This window comes from Pelobates fuscus, chromosome 4 (genome assembly GCF_036172605.1).
Source record: "Pelobates fuscus isolate aPelFus1 chromosome 4, aPelFus1.pri, whole genome shotgun sequence".
Taxonomy (NCBI): domain Eukaryota; kingdom Metazoa; phylum Chordata; class Amphibia; order Anura; family Pelobatidae; genus Pelobates; species Pelobates fuscus.
Genome location: NC_086320.1, coordinates 171,081,673 through 171,099,554, shown reverse-complemented (window position 1 = coordinate 171,099,554; position 17,882 = coordinate 171,081,673). Strand labels below are relative to the sequence as shown.

At 41.0% G+C, this 17,882-nt stretch overlaps 2 protein-coding genes across 2 annotated transcripts in view; one reads left to right on the top strand and one right to left on the bottom strand.

Annotated features, from left to right (window-relative positions):
• LOC134607945 (enoyl-CoA delta isomerase 3, peroxisomal-like) overlaps nt 1–11,988 on the bottom strand; it is a 59,406-nt gene extending 47,418 nt beyond the window's left edge. The window contains exon 1 of the mRNA XM_063450544.1: nt 11,904–11,988. The gene's annotated coding sequence lies outside the window, so the exon portion shown is untranslated. The remainder of the gene's footprint in view (nt 1–11,903) is intronic.
• Nucleotides 11,989–16,597: 4,609 nt separating this feature from the next.
• On the top strand, nt 16,598–17,551 carry LOC134609390 (uncharacterized). The gene has a single exon (XM_063453066.1). The coding sequence runs from the start codon at nt 16,598–16,600 to the stop codon at nt 17,549–17,551; it is 954 nt and encodes a 317-aa protein (XP_063309136.1).
• Nucleotides 17,552–17,882: the final 331 nt, after the last annotated feature.

Genomic DNA, 17,882 nt, shown 5'->3' with positions numbered 1-17,882 from the left:
TAGACCGGTGGATCAGTGTCACAATGCCCTGTAATAACTCTCCCAGAAGGGAATAACCCTTAATTGTAAATGGATAAGAAGAGAAAGTAGGACTAGAAGGAGTCCCTGAGGTGGAGAGTTATAGTGAAAAAATGGGGAGTCCCTACCTTTAATAGTCCTAAGGGGAAAAACAAAAATAGGGAAGGATTTGGACAGGTAAAACAAGGGTTAGGGGTAGTGCCATCAATCAAGGGACAAGTAGTATCACAGGTTCCCCCTTAAATTGGAAGGTTACCTGACTATGTCCTTAACTTGAAAGGCTCCCCTTGACCATAACCCTTGTGGAGGGATCTGAGGTAGTAGGGGAAACTTGCTGCTGTGAACGGAGGAGCAGTGAAGGGAGAATCCTCTATCAGGGGACACACAAAGGTCCCAATGTAAACCTTAGCAGGACTACTGAGTAGAGAGGACTGACCCTAAATACCTCGGCACTATATGAAAAACACTAGTGCCTACTGTAACCAGAGTCCCTATAGCTCCCCCAAACCAGAACCCTTATAGTGCAGAGAAGCGAGAAACCTCTAAAGAGGGACACACAAGATCCCAAATTAACCTAAGCAGGAATGCTGAGTGGAGAGGTCTGACCCTAAATACCTCGGCACTGTATAGGAGCAGCTAGTGCCTACTATAACCAGAATCCCTGCCTGTCCTAATAGCTAAAAATAAATTAAATTAAATTAATAAATCAAATCCATTAGTGCTACCAAAAAAGTGCTAGTAAATTATAAATTGAAAAAGGAAGTCTAGCTCGACGCGCGTTTCGGCGTGTCAGCACGCCGTCGTCAGGAGCAATGAACTGTTTAGGTTCCCAATGCTGGTTTAAATACCTCTCTGTGTAATCGTTCCGTAAGTGTTGCCGGCTGTGTATACCACGTGGTCTGCCGTGCTTCCTCGGTGCTCATTGGTCTGTTCATGGTGCTAGTCCCTCCTCTCTATAGTGATTGGTCTGACTCGTTTACGGTCCCTCCTCTTGCTAGCCGCGTCATCTGACGCGGTTCCAGTCATACGGGGGAGAGAGTGGGGCTTCCATTCATTGGTACTCAGCCCATCTGTCATCTTTCGGACACACCCCATTAGCGGTTGCGTCATATGACGCGGTACCCGGCATGAGCCGTGGGTAATGGTAATGGGACTATGGGCAGAGCCCACATATGGGTAAAATGAAGGAATGATTTAACCCCTGCAGCATAAATCTAAAAGCTGCATGTGGTGGTCAGTTTATACTGTATATGAGAGGTACTGGGTATTTATGGTGCTGGATGCATCCATAAAATAAGGCACCAGAGTTGTTATAAGTTCTATATAACGTCTATAGAGATGGAACAAAAGTGAGTTACCTAATAATTGGTAACAGAAGTATAACATCTATAGAGATGGAATGAACGTGGTTACAAAAGTGAGTTACCTATTAAATGGTAACAGAGGTATACCCATAAGGGAAAAAGCATCCCTTAGTAAAGATATGTACAAAGTTTACGTGTAATTTATTTACAGTGACTAAATTTGTGTCCCACAACAGGACTGGTGGGATTCACCATTATTAGAACATCCAGAAATGAGAGGAGGATAGAGAAGATATTAGAGGAAGGCTGAAAAAGAAAAGCCCTCATTCAAACCTGCCGGGGAGAGGGTTTTGAGTTTATAAATCCAATAGGATTCACGTTGTCTTAGTTTCGTATCCCAATCCCCCTTCCATTGAGTCTGTGGGATATATTCAATCCCTATGAATTTGAACTTATTTGCTGAGTTTTGATGATGAATTTTCCTAGGCACCTGGGAAAACTATATTAGTTCTGCCCCACATTTGAGCCATTTCATGGCAATGGTCTTCTGTTGGAAGCGCTATATAGATGACGTGCTCATTATTTGGACCGGCACTGCACAAGACTTCGAAACTTTTGTAAACCTTCTAAACAGGAATGATCTTAATCTTAAATTCACCAGCGAGATAGGGGGTAAACGACTTAATTTTCTAGACATTACCATATCCATTTCCGAAGGGGGCATTGCAACAACCCTCTTCAGAAAGCAAACAGCTACTAATAGCCTTCTGAATTGGCATAGTCACCATCCTCGCCCCCTTAAAGCTGGCATACCAATAGGGCAATACCTAAGATTAAGACGAAACTGTTCTTCTGTGGACGACTTCAAAATTAAAGCATGGGAACTCAGACGTGCCTTTAAGGACAAGGGTTACCCCAATAGGGTCTTACGCAGGGCCTATAGCCGAGCAATCAGCACTGAACGTGAGTCCCTCTTGACTGACAACAAGATACAAGGGCAAGATCAAAAACTAATCCGCTGCATCGCCACCTATGATGCAGGATGGGACTTCATGATGAGCACCCTTAAGCGGTACTGGCCCATTCTGACTTCTGACTCTCAAATCAAGCAGGTAGTCACCACTTTTCCCTCTGTGACGGCACGCAGGGGCAAAAATTTACGTGACACTTTGGTACAGAGCCATCTTGCCCCCCTAAAGAAAGGAGGGAACAACTACCTACCTAAGGGGACGTACAGATGTGGACACTGTAGCGCATGTCAATTCATCAATTTAAAGTCTAAGAACTTTACAGACAGTAACAACAAGGACATTTTTCCCGTACGCTCATTTTTCAACTGCAGGACAGAAGGGGTAATCTACTTACTCACCTGTTCATGTGGTATGAAATACGTGGGTAAAACGTTCAGACCCTTTAAACTAAGAATCAGGGAACACGTCAACTCAGTCAGAAGACCCCTGGAAACCCCAATCTCACGTCATCTGAAAATTCATCATCAAAACTCAGCAAATAAGTTCAAATTCATAAGGATTGAATATATCCCACAGACTCAACGGAAGGGGGATTGGGATACGAAACTAAGACAACGTGAATCCTATTGGATTTATAAACTCAAAACCCTCTCCCCGGCAGGTTTGAATGAGGGCTTTTCTTTTTCAGCCTTCCTCTAATATCTTCTCTATCCTCCTCTCATTTCTGGATGTTCTAATAATGGTGAATCCCACCAGTCCTGTTGTGGGACACAAATTTAGTCACTGTAAATAAATTACACGTAAACTTTGTACATATCTTTACTAAGGGATGCTTTTTCCCTTATGGGTATACCTCTGTTACCATTTAATAGGTAACTCACTTTTGTAACCACGTTCATTCCATCTCTATAGATGTTATACCTCTGTTACCAATTATTAGGTAACTCACTTTTGTTCCATCTCTATAGACGTTATATAGAACTTATAACAACTCTGGTGCCTTATTTTATGGATGCATCCAGCACCATAAATACCCAGTACCTCTCATATACAGTATAAACTGACCACCACATGCAGCTTTTAGATTTATGCTGCAGGGGTTAAATCATTCCTTCATTTTACCCATATGTGGGCTCTGCCCATAGTCCCATTACCATTACCCACGGCTCATGCCGGGTACCGCGTCATATGACGCAACCGCTAATGGGGTGTGTCCGAAAGATGACAGATGGGCTGAGTACCAATGAATGGAAGCCCCACTCTCTCCCCCGTATGACTGGAACCGCGTCAGATGACGCGGCTAGCAAGAGGAGGGACCGTAAACGAGTCAGACCAATCACTATAGAGAGGAGGGACTAGCACCATGAACAGACCAATGAGCACCGAGGAAGCACGGCAGACCACGTGGTATACACAGCCGGCAACACTTACGGAACGATTACACAGAGAGGTATTTAAACCAGCATTGGGAACCTAAACAGTTCATTGCTCCTGACGACGGCGTGCTGACACGCCGAAACGCGCGTCGAGCTAGACTTCCTTTTTCAATTTATAATTTACTAGCACTTTTTTGGTAGCACTAATGGATTTGATTTATTAATTTAATTTAATTTATTTTTAGCTATTAGGACAGGCAGGGATTCTGGTTATAGTAGGCACTAGCTGCTCCTATACAGTGCCGAGGTATTTAGGGTCAGACGTCTCCACTCAGCATTCCTGCTTAGGTTAATTTGGGATCTTGTGTGTCCCTCTTTAGAGGTTTCTCGCTTCTCTGCACTATAAGGGTTCTGGTTTGGGGGAGCTATAGGGACTCTGGTTACAGTAGGCACTAGTGTTTTTCATATAGTGCCGAGGTATTTAGGGTCAGTCCTCTCTACTCAGTAGTCCTGCTAAGGTTTACATTGGGACCTTTGTGTGTCCCCTGATAGAGGATTCTCCCTTCACTGCTCCTCCGTTCACAGCAGCAAGTTTCCCCTACTACCTCAGATCCCTCCACAAGGGTTATGGTCAAGGGGAGCCTTTCAAGTTAAGGACATAGTCAGGTAACCTTCCAATTTAAGGGGGAACCTGTGATACTACTTGTCCCTTGATTGATGGCACTACCCCTAACCCTTGTTTTACCTGTCCAAATCCTTCCCTATTTTTGTTTTTCCCCTTAGGACTATTGAAGGTAGGGACTCCCCATTTTTTCACTATAACTCTCCACCTCAGGGACTCCTTCTAGTCCTACTTTCTCCTCTTATGGAGAAATACTCAACTCCTGATGCATGGAGAAAAGGCCTTCACAAGCCTCTGCTAATGTGTACATAGTTTATACTAAGTGACCCATAGATTGAGGAGGCGGTGACCGTGGCGGTGTAGGTGGAAGCAGCGGTGGAGGAGGAGGATGAGGTAGCCAACACAGTTTTTTTTATATATATATATATATATATATATATATATAGAAGGCGTATGCCTGAAGTTGTGGGAGGGATTTATGGCCTATATAAACCCAGCAAACCCCTTGCTTACCTGTCTTCGTCGATTCCGGTTCAAGGAGACTTCCGACGTCATTTTTTCGCGACGCGCTAAAAATACTGTCAGGAAACTGTACCGCTAATTCGTGAGTATTACACACGGACAGAGGCATTCGTTGAGTTCTACTATAACTGTAAGTAACATTCAGCCATACGAACAGGCTCATTCGTCTTAAAGCATTTTCGTGCGTTTAGCAGCCATTATATCATAATTCATACGAACGTTGTAAACATTTCGTCTCAAACCAATGATCAGGAAATCATTTGTATAAACTAATTCATTAAAAGACTGTCAACTCTAATGTTTCTAATATGAATACTGTGCGATGCTATTACAGTTTGTATGTCCTTTTGATATCGAGTACTTTTCGCAACGCATGTAAAATAACAGTGTTTTAATATAAGCAAGAGCAGACAAACGATCAAAGAAAGAATGTTCTGTAATTTACAATCAGAGTCTGAAATATCAATACTAACATGAAGCGCTCGACTTTCACCTGATATCAGTCACATCCAACAATCTCATTATTAATTCAGGTCAATTAATATATCTATCTGCTTACAGGAACACACCGTGTGCAGCATGTCAAACGTTGTCAGTATAGCGCAGTGCTTCTACCAAAACAATATATATATATCTTTTGGGGCAGCCACATATATCTTTCTCTCCTGCACTGCGTTATATGCATTTGTGGTGCCTCATTTATCATTAGATATATATATATATATATATATATATATATATATAAGCATTACTGACAACTACTGTAGCATTTAATCGGTCTAATCTTTATAGCAAGCGCTATCTTACGCAACTATCGTGGATTGCAGAACGTTTTGCACACATTATTAGGTTAAGGTCTCTGAAAACATTTGAACAGGACCTTTTACCAGTCTGTATATACTTCAGTTAATTACTGATACTGATTTATCAGGCAGGTCTTGCAAATACCTCTCTTCAAATCTGCTACAAGTACTGTTACATTGTCTTCGTACTATAGGTTTTGATACAACCACATCCTTCTACCGAAATATTGACACTGTTTGATCAGACTGTATAGCAAGCGCTATTTTATTCAGCCACTGTGGATTGCAAAACTGTTTTTTGCACACACTACTAGGTGAAGGTCTCTGAAAACACATGTACAGGACCTTTTACCAGATTGGATATACTTCAGTTTATTATCGTTACCAATTTGTCAGAATGTATATACTTTAGTTCATCACCCTATGTATGGATATGGATTTATTAGACTGCAGATACCTTAGTTTATCATTTTGTACACGTATCTCTATAGCTAACGCCAATTACCTAGCTATTGTGGTTTGCAAAACGTTCCTCGCATATACCACTAAGGGAAAGGTCTCTGGATCTTTTGAGCAGGACCTTTCTTACCCCTGTATTCCATCATCATTGCATTTACAGGGTCTTCCTATATATTGTTCCATTGACATACACTTATCAGATGGTTTATATACCTTAGTTTATTATTATTTGAGCATTACCCTCACTATGGATAGCTATACTAGATTTTAACCACTACTATTAAAGGTATATTTTAATGCATCTAGGGCACTCGGCTTCATGCGCACACGCTCTGCGCACATCATTCATATATTGTATATAGCATTCACATATTAATAGATCAACACGCCATAACATTTTGGTACACTTTACACAGTTGTTCATTCATACAGTACAAAACACAGCATTTACACACAGCCTGCTGCATCCACACACTACATTTCTAGAAATTTATATGCACTCAAACACTTCACGCATTCAAACAATTCACATGATAAAAAACTACAAACACTGACACAAATATTTGTTCAACAATGTGGCAGTCTTTCTTGGAAGTAAGCTTAAAACCATGCTGATACCTTACAATCTGTATCACCCTATAATAACCCATGTAATATCATGTCTGTTACTGTCATTCTTATGCTCTCACTACACGTAGCGATCCCATGATAGGGATAATGGTACTGGTGGTTTCTCAAACTATTCTAAACTAGTAACGGTATTCTACTCAGATCAACATTTCTCCAACCACAGCACAAGCTCGCTGACGATCCATGTGTATTCACTCACACAAACCATAAGCTGCGGGACAGCCATCATGGTTCATTTCGGGCTGTGTGCCACTACCTGAGTACGCCCACACAATGTCGAGGCACCCCTGGGGTCCCTCCCCCATCCCCCAATACCAACATTGCATAAAATCACCTAAGCGGCTTTCTTCTCAACGCACATTCCATGTATATGCACTACGCTCAAAAAAACAAACAAATAAACCAAAAACAAAAACAAACAACAACTGACCATCTGGACCCAACACGCTCACAGGGCACTCCAGTTACAGTCAGCCTTACAATTCTACTTCATTATCCCTCATGTTTCATCCCGTGGTATGTCCTCTCTCTCACTAACTAACCTTCCCTATTAAGCAGCAATGGCTGGCTGTTAGGTTCCTAGGTGTCCACTAGTTATCATTCCCCCTGGCTTCTTCGCCTTAGATTAAGTGGTCCCGCGAGGCCAACACCCATCCTCATACTCGGAGGTACGACGCCCTTCGGGCCAAATCATAGTTAGTCGCCTCGCATTTTGGCATAGGGAGGGCCTCACCTGTCACTCCTAGTCTATCTTATGTTGACTGTCACCGAGAGGCCGACACCCCGCCACAACGCTCAGTGGCCACGCTATCCCCTCGCACCAACGCATAGATAGAGCCTCTCAAGCCGCTTGGCAATTAGCAGGGCCTCACCTGTCACCAACCTAGAGTAATTGTTTCGCCGCATTGTGGCACTAGCTAGTCAGCCAGCACACGCACACACACACACGTAGCACTTTGGGGGGCCACACCTGCAGACCCCGTTATGCATACCCACTATGTTTCAGAACCGATGATCTGACCAGGTATCTTAGCGCCTCGTTATAGCTCTAGTTTCGAAGGTGAGTCTATATACCCTTACAGTAATACAAACAGTATGTCAGAACTATCATACTTGGATAATCCATGCTTTCAATACGTTAATCACTTACGAGCTAAGGGTCTACTACATAATTAATTTAGCAGTATAAGGATGATAAAAAAAAAAAATAATAATAAAAAAAAAATACATATTCCCCTTGCATCGGACCGTCGTCAGGTCCTCAATACGCTTCTGTACATATAGTGACTGCTTCCAGATTTATTCATTACAAATATACTGCTATTAACTGGCAGCCCATTAGGGGCATTTCGGTACATTAAATTCTAAATTACCATACGTTGACTCATACTGTCGATTAATTATCACGTCTACGTAAATTATATAAGGCAATGCAGGTAAAAGCATTAGCTTTCTAATAAAGACAGGGTGGACCAGAGTTCCCACTTGTTTCATGTCGGTCATCAAGGCATCATTTAGCCTTCATTGCGAACAAACAAATACAATTCAAATCCCTGACAGCTAGTAGAGACTTGTCTCGGCACGCCTGACGTTCACAACGTTCTCCATGCGCATTCAATCATTTGGGTACGCTATTTTACGCTGTTATCCTCATGGAATGGTAGGTCATTATTCATTCCCCCCATCTCCGACGATTCCCCAGTTATCTGGACAGACGCTGCAGCTTCAGTCGGGTATGCGGCAATATTTGGGGACAAATGGGTATATGACAGTTGGCCACCTGAAACAGATACACTAGAGAACTTCTACAAAACCTCAGCGCTATTCGAAATCTTCCCCATAGTGGCAGCAGCACACACTTGGGGAGGAAATTGGAGGGGTAAAGCTGTTAGGTGTTATTCTGATATCTTAGCGGCCTGTGATATAGTTAACAAAGGCCGCTCTCAGTCCCTGTCTGTTATGTATCTCGTACGAAGCTCACATGGTTGGCAGCAAAATTACAGTTTTACATTTGTTGTATGCGTGTTCCAGGAATTTTCAATAACGCAGCTGACGTTTTGTCACGTTCTAATTTGCAGGAATTTTTTAGACTGCACCCTACAGCGAACAAGCAACCCAAAACTCCCCCGCAGTTCAAATAACTAATCATGCTTTAAACCAATTGTTAGCTCACAGAAGAATTCTTGCTCAGGCAGGTTTATCAGTGGAAAAAAAAATATATATATATGGTAGGGCATTTGACATGTTCAAAATATTTGTTCGCGATTTTAACATAATAATCAATTTTCTGTAGAAACCATGGTTGCATTTACAACTTTTTGCCACATCTCATTAAAACTAGCATACAATACCATCAAACCATACTGGACAGGGATACAGCACTTCATGCTTACTCTCTACCCGAACAAGACTCCCTTCTTATCCACATACCCCATTAAATACATTCTAAGCACTTACTACATAACAGTTCATGCTATACATACGTTCATTATTACTTAGACTTGGCCTTAATCCAAATTCCTTCTCGGGTCATTCATTCCGGATCGGGGCCGCCACTGCGGCATCAAGTAGTCAAGTGCCAACACATATCATAGAGAGAGTGGGACGCTGGAAATCTTCAGTGTACAGCCGGTACGTTCCAAACCCAGAGAGAGAAATCAGACTCGCTTTCTACAATATGTCTAAATTATGTTGTTATTGTGGTAATAAATAAAACGTTGCATACTTTTTGGCCCTCTTTTTTGCAGGCCTAACCTCTCGTCGGTTTCGGCACACCTCAACCGACTATTATTTATCAAAATTACACTCACTTTAAATGTGCGCCCCCTTTCATAATCCCGTAAACAAATATATATATATATATATATATATATATATATATATATATATATTTTTTTTTTTTTTTATTTTTTTTTTTTTTAATTGAGGTATCCCACAAATTATTGGGACATATAAAAAAAGACAACTCTGTTCCGCAGAGTAGCTGTTGACATTATAGTTGCGCAGGCCCTTTGTTGACTCTAGAGAACCTCGGGACAATCGCACACCCCAGTGACGGCGACTTTGCATTCGGATGTCATCCATATCAATTTTCGATGCCAGTTTCTGCGCCTACCATGTGACCACGGGTAACGGGGAATCAGGGTTCCATTCCATACAGGAACCCTGAGAAACGGCTACCACATGCAAGAAAGGCAGCAGGCGCGCAAATGACCCACTCCTGACGCGGGAAGGTAGTGACGACAAATAACAATACAGGACCTTGATTCCATGTGGGGTCTACGACCTCATCATCCTCCACATCATCTTCCACCCACTCCTCAACCCTGCTCTCCTTGCCGGTATGCACACTGCAGAAAGCCACAGCAGTTGGCACATGTATTTTTCCAGCATGCAAAGTCTGCAAAGGACATATGGAAATTGTTTTAGAATTGTATCCAGGCAACAGTTTTCCCTATAAACTGACCTCTCAGTTTAACTTGTGAGGGTATTGCCCAGAATTACAATATTTTTTAAGTAACTCTTACCTATTGATAACTAGTTTAAATATAGCAGCTTGTTATCTGGTTTTATCTAGTGTAGAAAATATCAATCTGTTTTCTATCACTAAGATTTGTGTAACAAGTGTTGTAGGTGTGAAACATTATTACAAGTGACCGATGTAGTAAATTCGAATCAAAGTGCACACCCCAAATATACTATTTAGCACCAAAAAATAAATAAAATTTTTTGACTTTTTAAAACTCCAATGTAAGCAGCAGATTAGCAGCAAAACAATAAGAATGATTACAACTGCACAGTAAGCGCACTTTTTGACGCTTCTATTTGACTCTCAGATATGAAGTGCACCGCAGGCCGCAAATGTACTATTTAGCAGATTAGCAGCAAAACAATTAGAATGTTTACCACTGCGCTGTAAGCACACTATTAAACGCTTCTATTTGACTCTTAGATATGAAGAGCAGGCCCCAAAATGTACTATTTAGCAGCTTAGCACCCAGAAAATAAGAATGTTTACCGCTGCGCTGTAAGCACACTATTAGACACTTCCATTTGATTCTCAGATATGAAGTGCATGCCCCAAAATGTACTATTTAGCAGCTTAGCACCCAGAAAATAAGAATGTTTACAACTGCGCAGTAAGCGTACTATTTGACGCTTCTATTTGACTCTCAGATATGAAGAGCAGGCCCCAAAATGTACTATTTAGCAGATTAGCACCCAGAAAATAAGAATGTTTACAATTGCTCTGTAAGCACACTATTAGACGCTTCTATTTGACTCTCAGATATGAAGAGCACGCCCCAAAATGTACTATTTAGCAGATTAGCAGCAAAACAATTAGAATGTTTACAACTGCGCAGTAAGCGCACTATTTAAGTTTTCTATTTGACTCTCAGATATGAAGTGCATCGCAGGCCGCAAATGTACTATTTAGCAGATTAGCAGCAAAACAATTAGAATGTTTACCACTGCGCTGTAAGCGCACTATTAGACACTTCTATTTGACTCTCAGATATGAAGTGCACCCCACGAATGTACTTTTTAGCACCCAAAAAATATAAAGTTTTATAACTGCAATGTGACAGCAGTATTTGACGCTTCTATTTGACTCTCAGTATGAAGTGGACCCCACTAAGGTACTAGTTTGCAGAATTATTTCCTAATCTGTCCCTAAAAGCGGCAGCATCCTCTCCCTACACTAATAAGAGCTCAAGTGCGTGCGGCGCTACGCGACTCCAGCTTATATATAGAGGTTGGGTCACATGGTGCACTGGCCAGTCACAGCCATGCCATTAGTAGGTATGGCTGTGATGGCTTCTAAGGGCACACACGTTAAACACTTGTTGATTGGCTGCCCTGCAGCCTTTCAAAACGCGCCATTAGATATGTCCGTGTTCGGGTCCGGGGTCCAAAAAACGTAATGTTCGGTACGAACCCGAACTTTACAGTCCGGGTTCGCTCAACTCTACAAGTATGCGACAAACCTGCTCTGTTTGCTGGGAACGTCGACTAGTTTCTACTGTGCATAACAGGTAACAAGACAAAGTTCAGTTGGCAGATCACTAGATAATGGGAAGATTTTTAACATGTAATCGATAACCTAGCATGCAAAATTGAGAAAGTGGGGCTAATTATGTATATTAATATATATGTGCATGCGATAATTTAGACCTTTTGCAAACAGTATCACTTACTTGCAGTAACAAATTTCCAGCAAGATCAGAGCCCTACACTCTTCCACACACCGTTCTCGTAGCACTGCCCAAGCTTTCCCTGCAGCACTACTGAGAGAATTCTGTGGGAGGAGACAGAAATGTGCTTTTGTTTTTTGAGTTTCCCTTAAAGGCATATTTGCTTTGTGCTATTTTTTCTCTCTTTTATTATGTATTGTACACAAAAATAATTCTTTCTAAACATCTTATGAGGCACAAACCCTCCAATTCCTAATTGGTGAGGGAAAGATCCTCCCCCCCAAAAGCAGAATGTAAGGTTGGTTTATTCCAGAAAATATATTATTTTTGTTTTCACTTTTAAAGGGATACTCTGGACTCCTACAACATTTCAGCTTGCTGAAGTGCTTTTTGTGTCCAGAGTGTGTCCTCTTTTTCTTAATTTTACCAAAAAAGCAGACTTCAATAGAAATTGGCACTTATAAATGAACTAAACAGTGAAATGTAGGCAATTGGAAATCAACCGCATAATTTAGGTTAAATACACCAAGCATTTTTTTTTTAACTAAACAGTGAGCTGGCAACAGAATTTCAAAATCAAAGAAAACTCCAAAGATCATAACCACTACAGCGTGCTCTTTTGACTACAGTGCCTGGAGTAGCCTGGTACCCCCGTATTGGAAGTTATCAAGCCATTTTAGAATGGTTTGATTCCTTGCCTGGAGTCTGCAGGGCACGACTTTCTGTTATTTCTTCACCTGTCTGTGTTAACTTTTAGCACATTGTACGTGCAGCCAGCAGCAGAGCCCCCACCGGTGCAACTGCACTGGGGACCTCACACTATGGGGGCTCATCGTTTGACCCATGCACTTAATTTGGTTGGTCTATGCTATCAGGGGCTGGAGTGTGTGCTGTGGCCCTTTAACAATGTAGTTAGGCCCCTTTTATACCCGCATCCTGGGAGAAATTGAGAGCTTGTCACTTCCTTCAGAGCAGTGGAGAAGGCTGAAAGGTGGGGGCACAAAGGGGTGAACCAAGAGAGCCAGCCTCTGACTCCTAGTAGACTCAGCCAGCAGACTGAACTGCACGGAAGCCACCCTCCTGCAAAAGATAGGAAACTGGAGGTTTTGACCTGCATGCGTATCTGTATGCGTGTATCTGTGTGTCTATGTATCTGTCTATCTCTATGTGTGTCTGTGTATCTGTATGTGTATCAGCGTTTATATCTGTGTGTGTGTATCTGTATGTGTGTCAGTGTGTGTATCTGTATGTGTGACAGTATATGTATCTGTGTGTCTGCATTCAAATGCAAACATTACATAGAAGTAAACTGCATTTCAATGGCAATGGTACACACAAATATACCCCTACATGCACACATTCATTCCATACAAAAATATGATAACATTCAAAAACACTACTCACAAATAAAGCCCTTCAATGATGGACAAATGATAGATACCAGGCTGGTATGGCATTGTGGGAGTTGTATGACAGATGGGGACCTGCCTTTTGGCCAACCTTGCACTAGATGGAATAAAAAAAAAATGATTGCACCAGATCCCATACTATATTAGTTCCACCACTGTGTGCAGCATGAAGGAAACATGTTTTTAGAGCTTATTTGCCCAACAGCACATAGAAACATGGAAACATAGAATGTGACGGCAGATAAGAACCATTCGGCCCATCTAGTCTGCCCAATTTTCTAAATACTTTCATTAGTCCCTGGCCTTATCTTATAGTTAGGATAGCCTAATGAAAGTATTTAGAAAATATGAGCAGACTAGATGGACGAATGGTTCTTATCTGCCGTCACATTCTATGTTTCTATGTGCAGTTGGGCAAATAAGCTCTAGTTCATGGAGAAAGTAATACCATACTATACCATGTGGTGGAAACATTCACAGATCCATCTGTGATTCCATGTGTGGAATAAAAACCATTCAAAGAGATACGTTGATGTTACTTTATTGAGTTAGTTCACGAACTGGGATCAGCAGGTAGCTTGGCTCCCACCTGGCTCCCTGGAAGAGGTAACAGAGAGCGCAATTCCACACAGTATTTAACCCATTTCCTTCAGAACGCACTATGCATAAATATCTTGTCCCCCCTCCCCATAGCATTACCTTCTTGCTGATTGAGAGACCTGCTTGGCAACCAAAGCAGTCCCCCTGCAGCCAATTGCTGTGGTCCAAGTTATGTGAATGAGGTGGCAGCCTGACACTGCGATCACTGATACAATGTTCAATTAAATAAAACATTGTGCAATGCTTCTTTTTTCCTCAATTTTATCTGAATCGAGAGAGAGAAATATCATTGCTACAGTGTTCTGTATGGTCTAAAACATTTTTTTTAAAGACAAAAAGGATTAGGGGCACACCCGAAAAATGCATTCTACATGAATGGTACTGCCGTAGTGACCAATATTCATACATGATACAGATTAAATTACGGCGCACACATAAAAATACACTAATAATCTTATAAACACTAGCACATATCAGGATTATGACTAGCACATATCCTGTGAAAATGAAATTCATGTGTGTGAAAAGACACAAATGGAAGTAAAACCACTAAATTTGGCCAGCATTTGCAATAAAGTGACTGGACCAAACAAAACATCCATTTTTTTTCTATTCTTTATTAAGTATCATAAAAAAGCACAGCTTTATGATTCTCAAATATAAAAATTTTCAAGAATTAGTTTAGATAACATAGGTAATACAAGATATACGTAACTGCCGCATAAGAAAAACAACAGATATAAGGCGAGATCTAGAGGAAGAGAAATAGACAGTAAAGGACCTAAGTTCAAATCCCCTGTTGGGCACTTCTGGGGTGACCACATCTTACTGTATGGATTTTATGGTTAGTACCTGAGACAGATGTCTGCAAGCAGACAGAGAATAGACAGGATAACAGAAATACACAGAATCGGTATCCAGTTCAGTGCTTTAGAACTCAGAAAATACATAATTTCTGTGATTGCATGGTGAAGGACATATTTTGTACCATATACACTATAGTATTAATTCCCATTTTATTTAGGGATTTCCCTCATTTATATGGGAATTGAGAACTAAAAAGAGGTTACTTCCAGCTGGGCCAAAAATCATGTGCATATCAATCTCTTTGAAAATAATTGTGTCATTGTGTCCATACATGTTTGGTTATAGGCAATAACTCCTTCTCCATTTAAAGTTTATGTGAGATTTGTTTTTTAGTATTTTCCAAGTTGGGAGCTCTGTCTCCAGAATCTTACAATAAATGTAAAAGCACTATCAGAGGAGAGAAAATCAAGCATATTCCCGCAACTTCTTCTAGAATTGCATATGATATTTTTATTTTCTGGCATGTCCACCAGATATGAACGTAAGAGCCTTCCACGTTATTGCAATGCCAGCAAAATATAGAAGATGTGGAAAACATCTTATTCATTTTCTTTGGGACAAGACACTATCTTGTTGCTATCTTTTATTGGAATTCGAAGAGATTAAAGCAATGTATACATTTATTTACTTCTGGTATGTTTTTAACCATTCTGTGGGACTGATCTCAACATCCAACTCATTTTTCCATTTACTTATTAAAGTCGAAACAGGTCTACCTGATGGTAAATCTTGTTCATTGAACAAAATGCTTTTCATTACAACTCTACTTTAAACTCCATATTTTAAAAAGAAATCCAGTCCCTCTATTTCTTTATCTCTCTTACATATATAGTTGGACATATGGCTCTTAATTCTTAAATATATTTAAGGATTGTGAAGAGCACAGCAAGTAAGCACCATGGATTTGACAAGTGCAATGTCACTGTCATTCCTCTTCATAAGAGAGATTAAATTCACTGCAGAGATTTGGAAGGATTTTATATGCTGTGCATTTAGAATAATGCTAAACTTATGCCTCGTTTCCACTGAGCAGATCGGGTCGGTACAGTTTGGAAGGTTTTGAATGGTCCGGCCTATTCCAGCGAGCGTTTCCACTGCAAGTTGGAACGCCTGGAGGCTTGCGTGGTTTACGCCAAATGCCTAGTGTGGCATCATACTAGGGAGACAACATACGTGACGCTACAAATAACAATAATGGAGGTCATCCAGCAGCTCGTCTTTGCTCTATTTGGCTTTTGGTTTTTTGAAATCAAAGTACATGCCGCACTTTATGAGAGAAGGTTGCAAGCGGCGAAGAGAAACACAGCAGAAAAGAGAAGAAAACTTATGGCTTGGGTCTTGAGCCGGGAGGAGAAGTACACCTTTGTGTGGCAAAGACAAAGACGGCAGCGCTATAGGGTAAGCAACTTTATGCCATTTGTCATGTAGTTCTACACGTATTAAAAAAATAAAAATAATACAGAATATGTAAAAAATCGAATATAAGATGAGAAGGATTTACATTATGTATTTAACAACATACATGTTGCACACATATGTAAAAATCGAGAATTACACCTTATACATAAATACTCCTTATGTTATTTATGTTGCTCGCTTTTATACATGATGCTATCTGTCCGTGTAAAGTATTTTATGTTTTATGTTGTATTATTAGTGATATGGTAACATCTGTCCTTTTTTTATTTTTATTTTTAGATGCTTCTCCTTTTGTCAAAACAGCGCCGCCGACCAGTCATTTGGGCTCTCCGCCGCGCCAATGAGTGGTGGGATGTGACCGTCCCTGGATTCACACACACACAGTGGGTGCACAATTTCAGAATGTCGGAGGAAACATTTTTATACCTTTGTGCAAAGCTACGTCCAGCGATGGAGAAGCAAACCACCAACTTCAGAGCCTGTTTGCCTGTGAGGAAAAGAGTTGCCATTGCACTGTGGAAGCTGGCTACCAACAGTGAATACAGAAGTATAGGTCATCTTTTTGGTGTCAGTAAATCATCAGTGTGCCGGTGTGTGCAGGAATTCTGTAAGGCTGTATGCACATTGCTAGCTCCTGAAATTATTCATTTTCCGGACTGGCAAAAGCTTAAAGACATGGCTGACTACTTTGAGAACAGGTGGGGCCTTCCACAGTGTGTTGGTGCTATTGATGGGTCACACATACCAATAATAGCACCTCAAGAATACCACACTGACTACTTCAACAGAAAAGGCTGGCATTCCATCATCCTCCAAGGAGTAGTGGATGGAAAAGGACTATTCTGGAGTGTGAACGTAGGAAAGCCTGGGAGCTTGCATGATGCTCGGGTTCTACGACTATCCACATTTTGGGATTGGGTTGGCCAGGGAGGCCTGTATCCTGTTTGCACTAAGAACATTGGGTGGGTGAATGTTGGCTATTATGTGCACGGGGACTCTGCCTACCCTTTACAAAACTGGCTCCTGAAACGATTTCCTGACAATGGCCGCCTGACACCAGAACAACAAACCTACAACAAGAAAACATCCAGGGCACGGGTCATAGTTGAAAATGCATTCGGAAGACTTAAGGGTAGGTGGCGTTGTCTTATGAAGAGGAATGACAGTGACATTGCACTTGTCAAATCCATGGTGCTTACTTGCTGTGCTCTTCACAATCTTTGTGAAAGACATGGAGAAGACTTCCACCAGGATTGGAATACGTCTGCAGAAGAGCCAGGACGGGTAATTACACAGGATAGCGAAGAAGAGTGCAGTGAAATACGTCAGGCTCTCATGCGGCACCTCAACATTTAATTTCTTACCCTGGTTTTATTAACGTTTTATTAAGGTTTTATTAAAGTTTTTAGAAAGTTTTAATAAAGTTTTACATTTAATCAGACACACACAAAAAGTCTCTCCTGTTTTTTATTCAACTAAAAAAGTGATCTTTCAAAATATACTTACAAGTACAGAGTAAAAAAATATATTTACAAATAAACCTTTTTTACAAAAACCAAAAATAAATATATTTATCAAAAAATAAAAATAAAGAAGTGTACAGGTCCTGTGCTAGATGAAAGGCACTACTGCCTGGGCGGTGACCTGGGATCACGACTGCCTCCCAGCACTTGAACAAGCTGCCCAA

What these genes read in the sequence shown, in the direction of transcription:
- LOC134609390 (XM_063453066.1), top strand. Translation starts at nt 16,598, where the DNA reads ATGTCGGAGGAAACATTTTTATACCTTTGTGCAAAGCTACGTCCAGCG.